The 23580-nt window shown below is 35.7% G+C and overlaps 1 protein-coding gene and 1 long non-coding RNA gene across 9 annotated transcripts in view; one reads left to right on the plus strand and one right to left on the minus strand.

The window, feature by feature from the left end:
* Positions 1-2287: 2287 nt before the first annotated feature.
* The window catches only part of LOC126878213 (venom serine protease Bi-VSP-like), a 54331-nt gene continuing 33038 nt past the window's right edge, over positions 2288-23580 (minus strand). For 2 of the 6 annotated variants that reach the window (XM_050640780.1, XM_050640779.1), the window contains exons 3-7: positions 5335-5430; positions 5109-5263; positions 2976-3071; positions 2621-2899; positions 2288-2545 (exon numbers count right to left, since the gene is read on the minus strand). In XM_050640780.1, the coding sequence (XP_050496737.1) occupies positions 2768-2899; positions 2976-3071; positions 5109-5263; positions 5335-5430 (479 nt within the window). In that variant the 3' untranslated portion in view covers positions 2288-2545; positions 2621-2767. Of the gene's footprint in view, positions 2546-2620; positions 2900-2975; positions 3072-5108; positions 5264-5334; positions 5431-5602; positions 5801-5871; positions 6127-7217; positions 7324-23580 lie in introns of those variants that run through there. The other 4 variants (XM_050640782.1, XM_050640783.1, XM_050640778.1 and 1 more) reach the window with 4 other exon arrangements.
* On the plus strand, positions 3946-16112 carry LOC126878219 (uncharacterized). 3 transcript variants are annotated; one of them, XR_007695599.1, is made up of 5 exons: positions 3946-4030; positions 8676-8860; positions 9262-9430; positions 9705-9938; positions 10090-11613. It is a non-coding gene; the product is annotated as an uncharacterized LOC126878219 (long non-coding RNA). The 3 variants fall into 3 exon arrangements; XR_007695601.1 differs by lacking the exons at positions 9705-9938; positions 10090-11613 and adding an exon at positions 16103-16112; XR_007695598.1 differs by having other exon boundaries at positions 9705-11613.

Here is a 23580-nt window from a genome sequence, read left to right on the forward strand (position 1 = left end):
TAATTATTCGTATAATATTCAAACGATTCTAGCCATAAAATAAATTAAAACGATACCTGTCAATGATATGCAATCTGCGTATGACGTCAACCTCGATCTATGCTTATACAAGAAATTTTATCAATCAATGACTAGATATACAATAATCAAATATTATAAAATTTCCTGAAAACCTTTAGGTGTTAATATCTTTAATATTTGCAAGTTATTGTTTAGCGCTAATTAGTTAGAATGTAACAAGTGGTGTACCAGAATTGAGATAATTAAGCCACACGAACAATCTTATTTAGATCTTTTTAATTTTTTAATTCTCTTTTGCTCTAATACTTCGTAAAATTAATCTTCATTAGCTACTACACTTCATAGAATAACAAGAGATAATTTTTCTTATATAACGTTTCATTCATAAAATCTATCATTAAAGTATATCTTCATAAAAATATCATTCCATACTAACGGTATATTTGGCGTCATACGAGATAACAGTTACCAGTGATGACATATGTAACTTTATAAAGATATCTCGTTTTATTATATATTAAAAGAATGTACTCATTGCTGCTATATTTCAGATGAAAAAAAGGCGGCAACGATTTTACAGTAAAATCGTTCGTTTACAACTGATTCATTTACATTTCATGATAATACTGTGCATTCTGAATATGCTATGATTTGGTTTAAAATAATAAATAGTCCATTCTTGCATACTATTGCTTCAGCTTTACTTGTATTTTCGATATTGGTATAAATAGAAAGACAATTAATGTCGTTCGAGTCTATTTTCGGATCATTTATATTACGTTTAATCCATATAGTTATCATATGAGACATAGTATCGTAAAATTTGGAAGAATAAAACGTTCGTACAGGAAGTACATTTTATAAGAACTCCAACAAATCTGCGTGTGCACCTAAAATACAAACTGATAGTGATAGTGATTGTTCATAAGTTTATATACATTATCTAATGTCAATCGAAGGTATCAATTCTTTTTCTCCATAAGAGTACTTTTTCATTTATATGTGTTCAAAAATACATGTGTTCAACCGTGAAGCATATGTCACCTACAACGAAAAAGAGTTTTCCTATACTTAATATTTCCTTTATATACCTATGAAAGTCTATTCTTCGCGTAGTATGAAATTATGAATAAATCTGGAATATTGTTCAATCTGAAAAGAAAAATAACTTATTGACATCATTCATTGATACGAGATTCAGAATGTTTGTTTTGTCTTGCAGAAAAAGAAGGCAGCCCTCCCTTTCTTTTAATGTGAAATAGAAAGCGAAAATTTGAAAACAGATTTTTTGGAAATTTACTTGCAAATATCGTTTTCAATATCGTGATTTTCTTCCCAATGGTACTGTACTTCCAAATTTTCCAGTATCCCTCTAAAAACAAAAAGTCGAACCTCGTTATTGTTAACGTAGGCATTACAAGGAAGCGAAGTATTAGAAAGCAGCTCCTTTTTATTATGGATTTCTCTATAATCATGTAAATAAGAAATTCCGGAAATTTTTTCCTCAAGAATTTAATTCTTGTGTTTTGATTGATAATTATTACACTGCATACTAACTTTTCGCATACTGTTCGCGTCTAACAGTTTCCTAATAATAACTACTTCAAAATTACATATGTTCTTGCACGAATTCAAAAGTACGTATGATACAATTACAATTGATTCTAAAATAATAATTATTTAAAGATATTAAGATACTAATTAAACGTTTCACTGTATTTCAAAATCTGGAACAACAAATTTTTATTTATAAAAAATGAAACTGTCTTTATATATTCTTTGTCACGATGCTATTTCTTATTACCGTGTCGACATTTTTTAAAATTCATTTTGTTATCTCTACGCAATATGAAAATTCATATACTGCTTAATATTTTTTACATATTATCCATCCACCGCATGATATCTCCTGAAAAATCAAAATATTAATGTTATATTATTACAATGCTTCTTAAATTTCAATTTTTGACAAATTTGAAATCCAATATATTTTGCACAATTATTATTTATCAAAAAATTCCAAGTTAGTAACTTTCTTTTCAAATGGCAAATAACATATACTTTGACTTACCTGTAAGTTTTTGTTCCTAATCATCATTTCCTCTTATAGAACATCATTATTGTTCTTATAATTACTACCAGTGTCATAGATATTGTAGTGGCTACAACTGAATTAATAGAAAATGATAAATAACTGTGTATAACACTAACACATAATTGTGTATAACAATGACACATAACTTTTACTTACATATCTGTCGATAAGGGATTACTTACTGTGATATCCTGTTGATGTTTCTTAAGGCACTTGATTAGGTGCGATACGGTATCATTCCTTATGGTATACTGTAGATAAGTATTTTAGAAAATAACAAGAATAAATCTAAATTATTCAGAGGTTCCAGTTTCGGCTTAGACATAAATACAGGACCATTTGCAAAGAAGAAAGGGTGCGTTTCTACAGCCTCGTTATAGTAACCATGAATACCAATCTCTGAATTACTGGTTACTAAACATAAATATCCTATAAAATTTAATATATTTCTTTAATTTTTAATACATACATGAGTTAGTAGTTCTAAATTATGAATCATCCTACCTGTGATATTACGCTTTTCCTTATAATATCATCACTCGAGTGAACAACATTAAGATCATGTAAACCATGTCATCCTATCTTACTGTGAAGATACTTAGTTATGTTATCTAACATTATAAAAATATCATCAAATTCAAGTCCTTTTATTCACATCACATGGCCACGACGATCTGGTTCTTCGTTATATAATGTTCTAAAATTTGTCGTATATATAGGATGTACAAACCGTGATATCAAGGTATCAGTTCTTCCTTCCCAAGGGACAGTTTCATTAAAATTCTGATAGAATTAAAAATTAATTATTAATATTCTAACAATCATATATGTTAAATACGTTATAGTCAACGATATATACCTGAGCGAATGTAGGGGTGATTCCTTGATAATTATAAATGTCATCAGCCCACATCATTGTGCCACTTCTTTGTACTCCAGCCTCTAGATTAACAGCCTAAACAAACATACGAAATTTTATAGAAGCTGTACAAAATATAGTATATATGCGCAATATTGAAGCGTTCAAGGGGATATAAAGGTAATGTACATCACATACACGTGTACTCTCATGCAACAAAATACAATTAGATTTAATAGTATAAGCTCTTTTATTCATCATAATAGATTGGAAATTTAAGTGTCTTACGAGGGTGAGTAAAAAGTTACCCGCTCTGTCGGTGTAGAATTTATTTTAAGCAATTGTCAAAAAAGACATACATCATTTTTTGACATAATCACTCGATTTCTGTATACACTTTGTCCATTTGCCGAAGGACCTTTGTATTTTCTCATTAAAAAATGTTTTGGGCTGAGCTGCGAACCACGAATGCATCGTCGTCTTCACCTTTTCATCAGCTTTTTCGGCATCCATCTCGCACAAACTTTTTAAAATCCAAATCTGTCGTGCACTATTGCATAAGCAGAGCCGTGGCTGATTTGCAAATGATTTGCCACATTATCCAGTGTCACTCGTCTATTCCATAGAGCATAAGTTCATGAGCACGTTCAATGTTGTCATCGTGGATGTGGACGGGCGTCCAGCTGTTTTTTCATAACACTTGTGCGATCTTCTTTGAACTTTTGTGCCCATTCAAACACACTTCGTGACAAAACACTTTCTCCATAATGTGCATTAAATCTTTGATAAATATAGGCATCAAACATAACCTCCGACCACAAGAAACGAATCACAGCATCCTGCACTGTTTTCCTGCAAATCACCATTGCAAAGCGCCATTACTCGCGCAACGGTCACAAACGAATTGACGTAACACAAAGAAACCTGCGCAGCAGCACTGAACAGATATTGACGTCATACGAAGAGTGCAGATGGATCAATACGGTCGACAGAAGTTTTAACTATCTGGAGTGCGGATAAATTTTTACTGAGAGTCGTATAGGAATCTATAATCTGTAAGTACACCTTTGGCTGAATGGAAATTTCTCTTACATATAGTCAAAAATGCTGAAACTGTGTATTGAATTGGAAAGTGATAAAAAATAAGTGAAGTTTCGAGGTTGCATGTGATTGCATGAGTACACAGGACGTTTTTAGCGAATAAAAAATAATTTTGAAAGACACGAGACTTATCTTGTATTTTATGCACTCTCTGTGTCCGAATTTCCAGAAGCTCTCTATCTTATGAAGTGTTTTAGATTAGCCGGAAAATTTTGTACGTACGTACAAGAAGTATACGATCTAAGTGGAATATTCCATTATTCTCTTGATACAACAGAAACGAAATTTACAGAACTTCTCAGAAAGTTGGTTTATTATTACCAAATTTATAGAAATAATATACGTTTATCATCTTTACATACCTAAGTCGTGGAGGTTTATCGTGCGTAAAAAATTAGTGTCGTTTCAAAGTTACATTTCGTACATTTTAAGCCTATAATTTGTAACGTACAAAACAATGTAAATTTGAGCTGTTTCTTATCTCCACAATAAGAAAATCCAACTTTACGTTTTTTACACAATGATATTTATGGAACAGTAATATCATATTATTGCATCGCTTGGAGAATGAAGTCAAGGTACGATGTGACCCTAGTGTAAACGCTGGGATACCCAGCTGTGCCGCACTTATAAGCATAAGACACAATACCTATTAAATACGAGGTTAATTCATGTTGTATCAGCAGTGGTCCGCCGCGGTCAGCCTGAAAGGATCGTTAAATTTTTAATCAAAGATACTGAAATATATCGATCGAATTGTATTGAAATTATACTTATATACAGTAATAATCTTCTATTGATTTGTGTATTGAAATACTCCAATTTATAACGTACATGTTATATGTATTTTGAGCAAAACTAAGATTAGAAGGAAATTAGATTAAATACCATAACGAGGTGTGAGAAGTGGGCAAAACTATTAAATTGTGTTTATCTATTATTTTTAATGTTTAAGACGTCGATTTGATGTTAATTCGAATCGACGTGTCTTCAGATACCGTATAGTTTGTAGTAACTCTGTAACTTAATTACCGTACAAGAATCCTCTCCACCCTGAGCATGTTCGGCGCATATTATACCATCAGTGATATCAGGTGCATTAGGAAATTTGGAATAAGCTATTTTGCATTCGGCGTTCTTAATCACTGGCATTTGTACTTCCATTAATGCATTACGTCGTGGTCGTCCTACGAAGAAAATAAGAAAGATATTTAAGACTGGAACTATTTAATTTTATTATAAAATTGATATCACTTACTATATCTTAATGCTCCCCATCCAGCAACAAGGGGGTTATAGCCGACGAAGTTGCTCTTTCGTAGGGGCTCTTTCGTACAAATGGGATATACGTACCCTGAAAAATAAAAAAATAAATGAAAATGCAGGAAACGAATGACCAAAAGTATGAGAAAGAATTATACACGCTTTATGACACAATATATGTGTACAGTAAGAAATTTCAGGATATGATACTTCAGTAATACTCAATAGCATATATATATATATATATATATTTGAGGACTTACTCGAAAATGGCACCTCCTCCACCAATCTAAGAATGACAATATTATGATTGTGTATGTTTTCTATTCCATCCATATGTGCACAATGTGCTGCGGTCAAAACATGCCTAGCCGATATCAGGGAACCTCCGCACTTCCATAGTGGTTTGTCTGGGTTTCGGGGATTACGAAAACCTAATGCAGCGATCCATGGCCAAGCGCCTAAAATGCAATAGTCATAGTTGTGAATATACATAATTTTTTCTCACATAACAGGTAACAACGATTATTACCTATTCGATATTCGATCATACAGCAGACGATAAGTACATACGTACAAATACTCTGAAATAGAGATTTGATAAAGACAGAAATTAAATTTTTATTCCAGTGGAATACAAATTATTAAATAATTCTATATAATTTCTATTTGAACTATACTGAACTATAAAGTTCAAACGTGTAATTTCTGCCCTAACAGTTTTTGTTCTCTATCCATATTATTACTCCTATATCAATTTTTTATTTCAAGCAAAAAGATACTCTTCCTAACATGAAGTAAAAGAAAGAAATAATTCAAGTTAATAAGTAAAGTTACTACCGATAAAATCATAGCATTATTATTTAGTCTAATTGAAATGTACATTGATGTGCTGTTTAATGCCTTTAAAGTTCATTCTTTGCAGTAAATGGCTTATTATTAATCGGAAAGAAAGACATAAAACGTACCAAGTTCAGCTGGTTTACCATCGACCACCCTGGTATGAGAGACGTTGCTAAAACCACAGTATGGTGGTCGCAAAGCCTTATACTTATACACAGTTTTTATTAAAATTTCTCTCTTCTCTTTGTTTGGATCGTTCGGACAGCAAACGATCGTAACATTGCCCTGGTATCTGCACACTGATCGTCTATAAAAATCGGTGGCTGTACGGTACTGTATCTGCCATATTTCTTGCAGAGGTTTACATTTTCTGTAGTCAAGGCACCTGCCTTCTTGATTGTCCGGTGTGGTACATTCTGGATCAAACAATTTTAAAACATTTATACAGTTCAAAGATGCGTAAGAAAGCGACACCGATTACTCAACTTTCGAAGTAAAAAGCCGATCAAGTCCACCGGATTGCCCTACAGACACGTATTAATCCGTAAGAGTGAGTCATCATGTTGATAATAATTATCTAAAGAAACTTTTCACGTGAAAATATAAAATTTTAATTGATTAGATATTGTGTTAGCCATACTTAAGAAAGAAAATGAAAATGAATGAAATGAAAGAAAAGGACTACCTTCAACCTCATTTTTTAAATAAACACTTTGTCAGTTTTTCGGTAAATAAATTCTTAGGAATTCAGGACAGTTTTTAGTGAATCATTTTGTTTCGACCGTTCGCGGAGAGACGCGATCGCGAGATAGCACGTCAACGAGAGTTGTAAGTTCCCATTACGATTAAATAATCGACGCCACGAACTGATCGATCCCCTTATTTCGATTATGATAATAAGGGTAGTTCAATGAAATTCCACAGAATTAACACAAATAAATTAATGTTTATTTCAACAACTTATTAACTAGAAAGATATAAATGGAACAAAAAAAATGTAACTGCGTTTTGGTTGATAAGTAATGCGCGACATACCACATGTGTTGACGGTTCGACTTCTCGAAAAGTTCTGAACGCCTTTCGATTTTTTTCGTTTTTTCTGGAAGGCGACCCCCACTACGTTCGGATCACGCCACATTCTTTTACTGCGAGGTAAAATACGGGCCACGAGTCGACGTTTCTGGAAGTCGCCCTGCTTAATGAACCATGTTTGTTTGCCGGGCAGACGCGACGATCCGTCTGCGACATTATAGTGCCGCGATCGATAGTTAAGAATATGACCTATTGTAAGCCGCATGGCGTAACATTCTCCCCCCGTTGAGAGGGTACCGATCAAACTAGCGAGGTGTGGTTGAAGTTCCCATCTTATTTCGTCTCGGTGGCTAGTTGTTCGGGTTTCTCGAGATCGGGTTGAATTGGCAGTGGGACAAGCCTTTTGACGCCCCGATCCAAAATGCTCTTTGCCGTCTGAACTGTAGCTGTCCGGATGACACCATCGGCGCCTGGTTGAACCTTGATAACTCGGCCCAGAGGCCAATGCATGGAGGGAACGTTGTCCTCTCTGAGGATGACGATTGTGCCCTTTTGGATGCTGTGTCCACCCTTGCTCCATTTATTGCGGTTGGTTAGCTCGTTCAAATACTCCTTATGCCAGCGGTTCCAAAAATGTTGTTTAAGCTGTTGGATATGCTGCCATTTGGAGAGTCGGTTCGATGGAATGTCTCTGAAATCTCGATCACGTAAGCACATTAATGAATCGCCAATGAGGAAATGTCCGGGAGTGAGGGCTAGGAGATCATTTGGATCGGTGGAGATAGGAGTTAGCGGGCGGGAATTGAGGACTGCTTCTATTTCTATGATAAGAGTATTACGGTGTTAAGCTCATATGTTTCTGTTTCTCCACTCGCGCTGCGCCATAATATCCTTTGATATTTCCGATCCTCTGGTCGTACGAGGAATTGCCGATACATTTTCTCGATGTCGCCAGTGAGTACGTACTGATGAGCGCGGAATCTAATTAATATACAAAATAAATTGTGAATTGATTCGAGAATATAGGATTTCCCCATTTTCATGATTATCGTGATTTTTGTATAAATATATTTTTTAAGATACTAATAATTAGGTACTTATAAATTAGTATTATCAATTATTTTGCATTTATAATTCCGCCTCTAGTATAAGTGTTAATTGAAAACTAACTTTATGTTTCAAAAAGTACTAGCAAAGTCGTTGAGTAACAAGCCACTGATGCTAACACAAATAGCATTGTCGTAATTAAATATTTCTAAATATTCATTTTTCATTTTGAACCTGTAGAAACAATTTATTATATATACTATTAGCTAAGTAATTGCATATTTAATTAAGTCGAAATATAAAACTTAGTTATTTTAATAATTTAAAAAATAAAAAACTGACAAACATTTCAATTTAATTTATGGTTGGAACAAAAGACAGTTATTCTTCATTAATTGAAATATTGCAATGCAGAGTACTTTCCAAAATACGCCGAGAGTATTCCTGATGGTGAAACGAGCGTTGCTTCATCGAACGCAGCTAAAGAAAACAACATCTATGTAGTTGGTGGTACGATGCCTGAAATAGAGGGCGCTAAATTGTACAATACCTGTACTATTTGAGGTCCCGATGGAACTTTGATAGCAAAACACCGAAAGGTAAGTAATATATTCCTTTATGGCTTTGAATTTGAAAATATTGGGGTGAAGAAAGTGACTCTATCTAGGAATAATTTAGGAATATACATATGTACATACGTATACTATAACCAATTCTATAATTTACGGTTTATAAAATACGTTATGATACGGGAAACGCCCATTTTTGTTGTAATGTGTTTGTTGTTGTATAAATTTTTCACATACTTAAAATATTATTATACTTATTTTTTCTCCTTTTTAAACATTATTAAATGATAAGATTTTTTAATAAAAGAAAGTGATAAAAACGCTGTCAGTTATTAAATAAAAAATAATTAAAGTTTAGGAGTTGGTAACTTTGATATTAAATTACAAAAGTTGCAGCAATAGAATTAGCGACCACATTTTTATGTTATTAGGTACATCTATTCGACATCGACATTCCTAATAAGATTACTTTTCGAGAGAGTGATTCACTCAGTCCTGGTAACTCCCTAACGACGTTCGATGTGAAGGGCTGCAAAATAGGTATTGGCATTTGCTATGATATTAGATTCGAGGAAATGGCACGCATTTATCGGAACAAAGGTACAGTAACTTAATCGATCAATACTTAACTAGCAAAAAATTAAATATCTTTCTTAAATATATTCTATATAAAATTAATATAATCTGTAACTCTGTATAAAAAGAAACTTAATTTAAAAAACCAGTATATTTGCTGAAAATGAAACAAATAAAAGAATTAAAAGCACAATAAGAGGACTGTCCTCGCATATTCAGAAATGATGGAATGTGAACCGTGCAACTACGAAGTTAATTGGTATTCGGTGGCTTCATATTTCCTGCTTCTCTGGGTTAGGTTGCCAAATGCTGATATATCCAGCGGCATTCAATATGACCACTGGACCACTGCACTGGTCATTACTTCAGCGTTTCAGAGCGAATGATAATCAATTATACGTTGCCTGCATATCACCGGCTCGTGTTCCTTAAGCAAGTTACGTCGCATGGGGACATACACAGTTGACCAATCCCTGGGGAAAGATTCTTTACGATTTGGAAACTCAAGAGAATATGGCAGTCACCGATATCGGTAATTTACAGCTTAAAATTAAAAGCGAGAGATCCATGATGTAATTAATTTTTAGTCTCGTTAATTTATCGATTTAGCCATCTTCCTCTGTATTTGTTGAATTTATTAGTAAGCATTACTTATTACTTCGTATGTTTCTTTTTTCTATCAGATCTAAAAGTTGTTGAGGAAGTAAGGGCTCAGATACCTACATTTTCTCAGAGACGTACAGATTTGTACGACACTGTCTGTAAGAAGGAGTAACTCTACACTAAAACAGAAAATGTTTTTTTATAATATTTCTACTACGATATCCTTTTTTTGTGAATTATTACTAATTTCTTATCATTTGTACTAAATGAATGACTCAATTAAGAAAACCAAAACGTTATAAATAATAATCTGTATATCTTGTGTATCAACATGTAATTGGATATTATAATAATATAGGAATGCTATAATAATATAGGATAATAATATAGGAGAATAGTAATATAGAAAAAAACTACATGCTTTTAAACACCTTTAATATCGATCACATAAATTGTTATAATTCACAATGATTACGCATACATAAAAGACCCCTTGATAGTAAAATTTACGATCAAAAGGCAATTACGTATCGTTTAACAACATTTAATTTATAACACCTTTTAAACATTTAGACAGATTAACACATAACACTTCTTATATATAAACATCAATTCGAAGTTATCAGCTTGGAGAAATTGGTCGATTAATACCTGTAGATTGTCTGTCTCGATGAAAGACTTAAAGAGAGCAAAAACATGATAATGCCGCTAATATAATATTCCTTCTTTCTTGTATCTGTCTGCCTCTCAGGTCGTTTTACTAATTACAATAAGTAATTTCGCCTTCTTTGCGCTCTCTTTTAACGCATTCGAGACCGAAAGAAATTCATATCAGTCAGTAGGCAAGGGTATAATATACATATTTTATATATAACTTACGTAGTAATGTATATATCATGTTAATTTCATATTTTTTTCAATATAGAATTATTATATATATATATTTAACTGTACATAATACATTATAGAATAACATAGTATATAATTTTATATTTTAAAAATATGAGGCATACTATTTAAGATTGTCATCGATTTAAAATCAAAGTATGAAAAGGATACCCTGGAGAGAGTAAAACACAGAATCATTCTAACTAAACATTCAAATCGTAGCGACACCTAGGTATCGTCTTACAATTAAATCTCGGTCTCGAATGGATTAAAATGAAATACATACTTGCAGCTTCAACATCTTCAATATCGAGGAGATTCAAACTTTACAAATAAATGTAAATTGCGATGTAAAACAAAGCGATGTAAAAAGGGAAAAGGAGGAAAGAAGGAACAGGGAAGCAAAGAGAAGAAACGAATTTTTCATTTTCTCGAAACTGGATCAAGTTTCAGGAAGGCCATCCAAGTAATTGATGTCCTCTGTACTTATTTGTTAATCATGCGCGGAATCAGAACGATTCGACCTCGTTCCAAAGCAAATCGTTACTAGAGTAGAGACGGGAATTAATAATTCGTGTCAATTGTTCGATCGTGTTCACAAATTCAAATGCGGTTGAGTAGCGGAAACCATTTATAACACGTCCCATACAGCGTAGATCGCATACACGTCTTAGGATGTATTTTTGGTACTTATATATACTCTATATATATTCTTACTCTATATATACTTATATGTACTCTATGTATATTCTCTATCTTATATATACCATAAAATATTTCGTGAAATCGCGTATTCGTGTCTAATGTCAGGGATTCTCTTTCCATAAGTCTGCGTTTTCTATATTATCTTTCTTCCTTATCAGTAGGCATTCTCACAATTTGTGATTAATACTGCTCGTACAGGAATGTTAGGTTTTTGACGTTGTAAAATTTCACGTGAAATAATAATGCCTATATATTGACTAATTTATCAATTAATTAAATCCGTGTATATCAAGTTTTCTATAATTTAGTACTTTCGTGTAACTACAGAAATTTGATGCAATATAAAACTTGATTAAAACAGCGATTCATTAGGAAACGAGAATAATGATGCAAATATTTTTTGTAGCCATTATATAGGATTTCGATTGCATAATTAATCAGTATCAACTTACCAATCTTTAACTGAAGAATGTGAAGAAGGGCTGGCGGTATATAGACCGCAATTATGATCGTTTTCATGTAAATTGCCAAGCTGCTGTACATGTTTGTTATTCGTAAAAAGTTGCGATGACAAGCGGAAAGAAATAAACAATCCAGAAGTATCTGCAACAGAAATCAGAATACACTCAGAATACACGTTTTCGCATGGTTGGATCAATTTCGCGTGGGACTAACCTGATTGAACCTAACGCGGGATAATTGCTCAACTCACGACCTTAACCAGCCCGCTTGATTCTCTGTAAATGCTTGAAATTGACGCTTGGATTCTTTCCAGATTAACTAGCTTTGCCCCTCCCTCCCTTTATCTATTTTCTTAGATCAACTTAGAATGGATCGAACAAAGGCACAAAAGAATTCGAAGAAAACAACAACTTATTATCCAAATTGTTCATCGAGGGTAATCAATGCTGTATACTTCCTAGAATTAGGATGAATAGGGATTTGGAGAAACCCACCGGCCATGTCCAGAATAATAAAATATCTCGCTTTTGCAATCTCGCGACTTGATCCGCAGTGAGGGGTAAAGGATACCGATCCGCGACCGTATATTTATTTAGTTCTCGAAAATCTACCTATCATCTATCTGAACCATTGTTCGTCTTCACGAGTAACACGGGGCTCGCGAACGGTGAATTACTAGGCTTTATGATTTTTGGCTGTAATTAAGTCGCTTGTTCTATCACGTACTACTCTGCGCTCGCGAAGTCTATTAGGACTCCTTGTACGGCGATGTTAGGATCAATTAATTGTACTTCTAACTGTCCTGTATTTTTTTTGTACGAGTACGTAGGGAACCCGTAACGGATGAATCTCTGAATTTTCGAAAAGAAAGATTAATCGACTTTTATCACTACCACGTACCTCATTGTCAACTTCATTGACATCGATCTCGTTTTCAGCGGTTTTATTACGGGCATGAATTATTTTTGTTTTACACATAGCGAGGCTAGTTTGTGTAATATTACGTCAAGATCTTGGCTTAAAATTTGACGAGCAATCGCGATATCGTATTTTTAAATAACTATCAGTCAGGACATGAAAAATTTATCTCTAACCACTAAAAAGAAAAGAAAAGAAAAGAAAAGAAAAGAAAAGAAAAGAAGAAAGATAATATGTTGTGGCAGTCTAAGTCGATCTAAGAAAATAGATAAAGGGAGGGAGGGGCAAAGCTAGTTAATCTGGAAAGAATCCAAGCGTCAATTTCAAGCATTTACAGAGAATCACTATTGAAAGTTCAAAGGCCGACTAGTGAGCTTCATCCTATCTCATTTTTTAATCAGGCGATGGATCGACGAATCGTATTGATTTCGAGGATTATTATAGTTCTGTGGGGATTTTAAAGCGTGGTTTGTCTAATCTTGTCTCGTTAGCTACAGACTCTTTGGCGAGCAGCCTGAAACTTGATCCAGTTTCGAGAAAATGAAAAATTCGTTTTTCCTCTTTGCTTCCCTGTTCCTTCTTTCCTCCTTTTTCCCTTTTTACATCGCGTTAAGACCCGTTAAATAATATTGACTGCCGTGGACGCTGGCTGAGAAGTGCACTTTATAACTAGCTTTAAAATCACTGACGTCGACGAGGACAAAGGTAAGTTAGAGGGTCATTTATCTGAGCTGGTGTTATTCCGCTGTACAAACTATTTCCGGCCAGTACCTTTTATGTACTTTCGCTTCCGCTAACAAGCAACGCGCCATGTCCATCACTGTTCTATTATACCTTTCCGCTGTCCCGTTTAATTCATGTACGTATGTTGGGCAATTATTTATTCTTATACCTTTATCCCTAGCAAATTTATAAATTCGATTATTTAAATATTCTTTACCATTATCGCATCTTAATATTTTTAACCTCTTGCCCGTTAAATTTTCGGCTTCATTTACGAACTGTACGAAAGAATCAAAGACCTCATCTTTTGATTTTATACAATAGATCCTAGCTATTTTACTATAATCATCGATAAATGAAATGAAATATTTTTCTCCATTGAATCCGGTAGTCTTAAAGGGACCACATACGTCCGTATGAATAATTTCCATTATTTCCCTAGCCTTAGTTCGATTATTTTTGAAAGGTAAGTTATGCATTTTGCTTTCTATACACACCCTACATTTCAAAAGTTCCTTTTCAAATTCATTCGGTATGCCAGTCACTAGCTGCTCTTTACCCAAAATCTCTAAATATTTAAAATTTACGTGTCCTAGCATCCTATGCCATCTTTCCTTTTTACTCATACCACTACGTTCGGCGCTGTTTACTAAGTGCTTCTTCCCTTTCAATATACTTTTTATTCTATATGTCCCATTCTCTTTGAACGCTACAGCTGTAAGTATATTATCCTCATCTATTACTTTCGCAATATTTCGTTTGGAAATAACCGTATTCTTATTGTCTGTTAGTTTACCTAAACTAATCAAATTTGCGGACATTTCTTTCGCGTAAAATACTTTCCTCATATTTATTTTATTTTGTTTTCCGAATGCTTCAAAATAACTTATAACATTCCCAACTTTTGTCGCTTTTATCGGTCTATTATCGCCTAAATATATATTTACCGGTTCTTTTAGGTCGATAGATTTATCGAAATAATTTATATTATTAATTATGTGATCGGTACAACCGCTATCTAATAGCCACACTATTTCGTTCTTACTTATTTCATTCGTCTCACTGCTGTTTGCTGCGTGCGCCGTTGCTGTCCATATGCCTGCTCTTGAGTTTCCATGCTCGCCCGTGCCGGTTCTTGATTGACGATGAAAGTTTCCACGTCCTCTGCTCGTATTGCCTTTGTTCTCTCTTCCTCTGTTTCGACCACGTGTTGGCCCATGCCAATAGCCGTTACTGCTTCCCGCTTGGACGCCATTTTGACACTCTCTCGCAAAGTGTCCTAATCTTCCACATCTGAAGCATCCTTCCTTTTTTGCAGAAAAGGCGTTGGTTTGCCTTTCTCCTCGATTGGATTTATTTTTCTTCTCTGCTATTTCTATTTTATTTTTCACATACGCTACCGTTTGATTCTCTTCTTTCAATGCGTCTATTATGTCCGCTATGTAGCTGTATTCTTCGGGTAACGTATTCAGCATGTAATTCAGCTTTTCCCTCTCACTTACTTGTGCGCCTGCACTTTTTAATTCATTTATTAATTTTTCGAAATCGTTAAAGAATGATGCTGAATCAGTGTAGTTCTCCAGTCTTATGTTTTCCAATCTCCTTCTGCATACGATCTGCAGTGCCGTCGACTCTTTCAAGTACATTTCATCGAACCTTTTTATTATATCATACGCCGTTTTTCCTTCCCTAACATACTCCAATTGTCTGTTCGATATTGCACTATAAATTATATTTATCGCCTTCAAATCCTTTTTGTCCCAGTCTTCATCGTCTCTTTCGTTCTTCATTCTAGTTGTAACAACCTCGCATTCCTTATATTTGAGAAACATCGTGATTCTTTGCTTCCACATTCCATAATCCTCACCATCGAATATAGGTATCATGATTTCCGATCTCTCCATTTTAATTGATTCTTCTTTTTTTTTTCTTTTCTTACTCAAGCGTTCCTACGTGCTCGAAGTATATTTTGTTCCTCTGAAAGTTTTTTTTTCTTTACTGAAAACTCACTCGCAAGATCGTAACCACGCACTAAATATCTTGCAAAACTAGTAACCACGCTCTGCTACCATGTTAAGGAAATTCGAGGATTTGGGAATACAAATAATTGACTATATTTCCCACGCAACAGTTATACATCTATATTACACTCTGAAGAACGTCTTGCACGCACGCTTGTCGCCAACCGACTATCCTAGATTCTTCTAACATCTGGCAACAGTCTTTTGTCTCCACTAAGACCTTGACGCCCTCTGGCCCTTACACACACACTCTCATGTACAGTGTAAATGTATCACTTCCCTAACACAATTATCCCGCGTTAGGTTCAATCAGGTTAGTCCCACGCGAAATTGATCCAACCATGCGAAAACGAGTGTATTCTGATTTCTATTGCAGATACTTCTGGATTGTCTATTTCTTTCCGCTTGTCATAGCAACTTTTTACGAATAACAAACATGTACAGCAGCTTGGCAATTTACATGAAAACGATCGTAATTGCGGTCTATATACCGCCAGCCCTTCTTCACATTCTTCAGTTAAAGATTGGTAAGTAGATACTGATTAATTATGCGATCGAAATCCTATATAAAAACTATACAAAGATATTTGCATCATTATTCTCGTTTCCCAATGAATCGCTGTTTTAATCAAGTTTTATATTGCATCAAATTTCTGTAGTTACACGAAAGTACTAAATTATAGAAAACTTGATATACACGGATTTAATTAATTGATAAATTAGTCAATATATAGGCATTATTATTTCACGTGAAATTTTACAACGTCAAAAACCTAACATTCCTGTACGAGCAGTATTAATCACAAATTGTGAGAATGCCTACTGATAAGGAAGAAAGATAATATAGAAAACGCAGACTTATGGAAAGAGAATCCCTGACATTAGACACGAATACGCGATTTCACGAAATATTTTATGGTATATATAAGATAGAGAATATATATAGAGTACATATAAGTATATATAGAGTAAGAATATATATAGAGCCAAACCAACCAATTACTTTAATTAATGCAAGCTGTACTCGAGATTCGCGCATCTTGTGTATACACACCGGGTCAGACAAAAGTTTTCATTCATCCCAGTAGAACTTTCGTAGTCCTTGAATGAGTGGACTGATTCTTCGTGCGAAAACAAATTGGAAGCGCAGAGGGATGTATTGTTTCAGCGTATATCGATTTTAAAGCACGGTTTTAAAGCACGGTATAATCAATTCTTTTACATAAAATTATATTGTATAGGCTATTGTTATTTAAACACTTTAAATTGGATGGTTTTTACATATGCTAAAAAAATGGAAAATGATGATGATGAATCAATGACACGTAGAAAATTATAATCTATTGTATTGCTGTTATCTAATGGTGTTGTAATTGACTGTATGGTGGATGTATCTAATGGTGTTGTAGTTGACTGTATGTTGTTCAATATTGCCATGAAACTCTTCTGATTCATTGTCACTTATACGAAGTATGGAAGTATACGAAATTGATAAAATTATTAATAATATTTACGAAGAGAAAGTAAACTGTTGGATATATGACAAAATAATTCTATTTTAAATAAGAGACTGGTCAGCGTGGTTATTTTGTTTACAAAATCAAACGAATTTAATGAATGTAATGGTAAGGAAGTAACTATAAGTGGCTGTTAAACTATTTTTATGCTTGAAAAGTAATTCGCAAAGTAATGTAAAGCAGTACTACTGAGTTGTACATAACCTCTTTCAGAATTTGTTCTTAACCTCTTGCTTCATAACTTCCTTAATTATACTCTTCAAACTTATTGACTACTTCGATGTTGTTACGAACAGAAACTGATAAAATATTAATCTTAAATATAGATTGAAATGAAAGCTTGTCACGTAAATATATATATATGTACTACTTACTCAAACTATGGATCACATAACCTATAAAAAAAAAAAAAAAAAAATTATTGTACACTATAAAGCAAGAGGTTAAATCTTTAATCTGTTAAGAATTAAATTTTTTATTGTAACTGCGAAAATTATAAAAGTACCAAGCGAAGCAAGTACGGAATATATGCGGAATATGAATCGCTCAACTAACCAAAGAGCGGCTCAGTGACAAAATTAGTAAAGTAAAGACCACAAATATTACAACATTATATTCTACCACAAAATAATTCTCTATACAAAAAAGGTACACAACGAATCGATTTTTCACAACGATAAGAGTCAACAGAACCAATCAAGACCAGACGAGACTCTCATAAGACAACGATATCAGAGGGATCAAATCAGCGACTTCAATCTATGTTACAGAGTATAGTTATCAAGAAAAATTGCTCTTTTCATGAAAAGTATGGTAATGATACTCTTATAACACATTGTATATCTGGCAGTCGGATGTGCCCGTGGCCATCGGAAATGTAAAGACGACGCTTTTAGAAAGTGATAGCGCCATCGCGTATTAAAAACGCGTTAGAAGAAGGACGGTTTCGCTATCCAAGGCGAATCGAAAAGTGTGCGTGTTGCGAGAATCAGAGTTGATCGAGACGTCGAAGCATAGAGTCGTTAGAATTGAGTTGCGAGTGTTGTCGAGTGTTAGAGTTGCTAGTGAGAGAGAGAGAGAGAGAGAGAGAGTTACCAAATAGTTGTCAAGTTATTTGTTGTAAATACGAGCGTTGCATTTAGTTTTCCTGTTAATCAAACATCGTTTCTCTGTCTAACTAATATCTGTATTTTCAATCCATTATTAATATATTCCGATATTACAAGTGGGGGCTCGTCCGGGATTGAATAAGACAGAGAAACGATACGATTTAACGGAGCTATTTCTGCGGGAGTAGAAAAGAATAGAATAAAATGGCAAACGTTGAAGACGAACGATTGTCGGGTGAAGAGGATTTGACGCTGGAGGAGCTGAGGAGTAAGCTCGCACAGATGAATCTGCCTATATCCGGTGCGAGATCAGTGCTGGTTGCCAGGTTGAACAGAGCGTGCAAACCTGGTCGATCTACTCCTAAGGATTCGAAGCGTGGCGAAGAACCAACAAACCAGCGAGATCTAAGAAGCAAGCAGAGAGCCGAACGCAGTCAAGAGGGAGAGGAAGACCTCGAGAAGCTGAGGACGAAAGAGCTGAGAGCGCGTCTCGTTAGCTTGGGGTTGAAGGTAACGGGAAGAAAATCCGTACTACGCGCGCGGCTACAGGCGGCCCTAGAAGGAGACGATGTATCGTCGGAAGAAGAGAGCTCCGACGAAAGTGAAGGCGAGGACGATAAACAAGGCGCGCGAGAATACAGGAGAGGCACGCGAGCGGTGTATCAGGACCGCGATGAGTAGCAGCAGAAGGTATGCGTCGGTTCGATGTTGAGTCTTAAAGACGTGGAAGACTCATTAGAGAAATTCAGCGGGGATGATCTGCTGAGGGTAAATCAGTGGGTGGAAGACTTCGAGGAAATGGCAGAAGTGTGGGGTTGGTCAGACGCCCACATGGTGGCCTATGCTAAGAAATTACTCGCAGGCTCCGCTCAGGCCTTCGTACGACAAAAACGATGCGCGAAGTCCTGGGCAAAGCTAAAAAAGGCGTTGAGGAATGAGTTTGAAAATGTAGTAAGCGACCAACAGATACATGGCGAGTTATCCCATAGAAAGAAGAAAGCAGATGAGAGTCTGCAACAATATATGTATCACATGTGCGGGATTGCAAAACAAGGAAGGGTTGATACGCAATCCTTGATAGACTACATTATTCAAGGCATTCCCGACGAGGTCGCGAACAAGACTGTGCTATACGGAGCCAGGAATATCGAGCAATTAAAAGAGCGTTTCAGGCGCTACGAAGCGATAAAAAGAGATATGGAGATGAGGACGAAATTTGAGGAGCCGAAGAGTAACAGGGTAAAGCCGGTGGCGAAGCTGTCCGAAACCGAGAGGAACAAGGAACCCGGTCGATCTGGAGATGCGAGGAAGACGCGATGCTACAATTGCTTCAAATGTAGGGAGTACGGACACATCGCATCAAGTTGCGACAATTTGGGTGAGCCCTCAAAAAAAGTTTACAGCGTGTTTCGGTCGTTACAAACAAGGCGTGGTAAGGATGTTAAGATGGAAAATTTCAAATTGAGCGCGTTGATAGACACCGGTAGTGAGCTGACTCTAATGCGAGCAGATCAGCATGTGAAAATCGGAGCGCCCAGATTAAGTCGGGAAATCGTTGGATTTGGCGGTGTCGGTTCCGGAAGGAATTTTACGCTCGGGAAATTTTCCACGAACATTATTATAGACAATGAGTCGTACTGTATAACCATACACGTAGTTCCAGACACAGTGATGCAACATTCGCTTATTATTGGCGCAGACTTTTTGGACACTGTTGAAATAAGTATAAAAGGGGGAGAATCTTTTATTAGTAGAATAAAGGACGAAAATCCCGATGAGTGTCCGGAAGTCCTCAAGATAGATGTAGAGACACAGGCGAGTGAGATAGATTTGTCACACGTTAAGGACATGCAACATAGGCTAAAAAGAGATTTGAAGAGAACCAAAGCATTGCTAAGAGACGCTCAAACGATGCTGGAGAGATCGAAAGGTGACTCGACGGGTAAAGCAGCTTTACGACAGCTGAAGAACCAGTTAGAAGATGCAGAATGCGCTAGAGCAGTTGCAGTTAAAGCGAAACAGGCACTGGAGCAAGAACCGAATGAGACGCTGGCTTCGTTGCAGGAAGTACTGCGGCAACGTTCCGAAGCAGAAGATCGTGTTAATGTAGCTAGTCGCGAACGAACTGAGCTACTGTCGCAATTGGAAGAAAATAAAGAAGAGTTAGCAGAAGTTTTGAAGAAGTATCGGGCAGCTGTGCAGCAAGTGTCGGAGGAACGGAGAATAGTGGCAAGACACGTGGTGATTGGTAAAGTGGACCACGAGATGGTGTCCTCGTCGGATTCTTGCGGCCAGCAGGAGGACTTAGCGAACATCACGAGGAGGAAGAATCTGGCTAAACAACAGCAACAGGATGTTGTTGATGATATTTGCGAATTTACTGAGAAGGATAGCGTTGCGGATGTGAGGGTTGTTTCAAGTTTTCGGATAGACTCGAAGAGAGTGAATGCAAGGCGAACGAAAAGACAAGGGAAGTCGCACGTGCGGAATCCCTCCAATAATATCGATATACAGAGGATGTGGATGACGAGGACGACGATGGGATTGTCGAGGACACGATGAACGTGAAGACCTTCGAAAAAGAAGAGATCATAGTCTCGGTAGATGGTAAGTTGTTAACGTCTTCCATGTACGAACCGAGCCTACGAAAATGTCACGATGCTGCCACGACGATCAAAGCCCCTGACAAGAGTGAAATGGGTAAACAAACAACGGAGAGGAAGATAGAGGAAGAGCGAAAGAGGAGCAGTAGCATCGAGGACGAACAGGCCGCGGTGTTCAAAGAGGAACGAGATCAGCTGCGTGCGGACGCAAAGAGACGGATTGAGGAGATCCAAATCCGAAACAAGCGGGCGTATAACAGGAGACGCAAGAAGGCGACAGCATACAGGACGGGAGATCTAGTGGCAATCGAGAGGATGCAGAGGGGTCCCGGGCTAAAGCTGCATCCGAAGTTTCTTGGACCGTATCGGGTGATAAAAGTCCTGCGAAATGACCGATGCATAGTGCAGCGAGAGGGGGAGCACGAAGGGCCACGTACAACTTCCACGGCAGCCGATCACATGAAATGGTGGAATGCTGACGATAGTGATGTAAGTGCGAGCGGCGATGATGAGCACATCTGAGGGCAGATGTGATTGTCAGGAAAGGCCGATTGTAATATCGTAGAATAGCTTTGATTGGAGATCGGCTGAAAATAGAAAAACCGTGTACGTCGTGTTTCTGTGGTTCGTTTACATTTAAGAGTGCCTACGTGACTAAAGGCACGTAGTTGGTAGTTCTTACATAGGTATGAGGGAAACAATAGACAACGTTAGAAGAAGGACGGTTTCGCTATCCAAAGCGAATCGAAAAGTGTGCGTGTTGCGAGAATCAGAGTTGATCGAGACGTCGAAGCATAGAGTCGTTAGAATTGAGTTGCGAGTGTTGTCGAGTGTTAGAGTTGCTAGTGAGAGAGAGAAAGAGAGAGAGAGAGAGAGAGAGAGAGTTACCAAATAGTTGTCAAGTTATTTGTTGTAAATACGAGCGTTGCATTTAGTTTTCCTGTTAATCAAACATCGTTTCTCTGTCTAACTAATATCTGTATTTTCAATCCATTATTAATAAATTATAATTAATCGAACAAAATTACACCTTTAATATATTCCGATATTACATTACCGTGATGTAATATTTATCATGCTTATTTTGTACGTAAAACGAATCGTTGGAATATTCCCGAAGCTAACGAAGCATTTCCCAAAAGTTAAACCGAAGAGATTAACGCGAATAGTTAAGTGAAATTTTTCCATTAACTTGCTGACCAACCGGCAAATAAAAAATCATAAAAATTGTTTCAATGTGTTGAGGTCACGCATAACTTCTTTTTTCATTGACGATTACCAAACAGGTAAAATTTCGAAATTGTACGAAGGCCACGTGACCAGATCGTATTGGAATTTGAAGTGCATGGAAAAAGACAACTCGAAGTACAAACCTTGAGCTGTACTACTCGAAGTACAAACGTGAACTAATGGATGCAGAAAAGCAATTAACGCCAAACATCCGAACAGCATCTTGGAGCCCGTCATTGTTCTGAAATAAAAGAAGTGACGAATTAAAAAGACGCAGGACTAATAATAATAAAAGAAACTTAGTTCGTATTATAAATTGAATTTACATCAGAAAAGAAGCACGACCAAGCGAAACAGATCGTAGAAATGACAAATATCATCGATATACGTTTCAGTGTAATTTCACTTTTGAAAATTATTTAGTTTAATACGATCGTATTCATCGCTCCGAAACTTTCATTGTGCTGCAATTTGTGCTGCGTCTTTTTAATTTCTCTATCTTTCTGTGTTTTCGGAAAAATTACTTGAAAGATTAAGAATTGCTTGCCTTATTTTATTTTCGATTAGTTAGGATTTGATTATTCCAGGTAAGGTTTATTATTTATAACAGGTTTTATCACTTGTTTATTATTTAGGAGTTTGTTATTTTAGGATTAGTACCTTTTAGGATTTCTTATCCTTCGAGTTTCTGTTTCAGATATCTAGGTCTATTTCAAGATGTTTTATTACATTAGGATTATTTATTCGATTAAGATAATTTAAGAGTTTCACAATGTACAAAGAAATAATCGCGTGAAATTTAGATTTATGCTTTAAACGTATTAAACACGCGGTAATTTCAATGTCTATAGCCTCGAACGTGTTCTGATTAGTTGTGTCATTGTCTGTGACATTGAAATCACAAAAATCCATTGCAAGTGTGCTGTCATGCAATGTGGATGTAATTGGGTTTTTTGGGGTTAGGTTGGGGTTAGGTTGTATCATCTGATTTGTACAGTACTATTTTAACGCAAGGACAGGAAAGTTATTATATATTTCCCGTCCATTATTTGAATCGTTGTGAAGTGTAACGAATTATATTCGATTCGAGGAGATGTTAATGAATTACCCATTTCATATGTAATTACATGGAAATAAAAATCATTGCAAAAGTAATTGATCTAATGACAACGGAATTTCCAATATTTTTTTGTTTCGTCACGTCTTTTTCGTAATATATCTTTTATAGGTACGTGATTTATTAATCGTTCGAATGGAAATAATTATTCGTATAATATTCAAACGATTCTAGCCATAAAATAAATTAAAACGATACCTGTCAATGATATGCAATCTGCGTATGACGTCAACCTCGATCTATGCTTATACAAGAAATTTTATCAATCAATGACTAGA

This window comes from Bombus huntii, chromosome 2, assembly GCF_024542735.1.
Source record: "Bombus huntii isolate Logan2020A chromosome 2, iyBomHunt1.1, whole genome shotgun sequence".
Lineage (NCBI taxonomy): Eukaryota > Metazoa > Arthropoda > Insecta > Hymenoptera > Apidae > Bombus > Bombus huntii.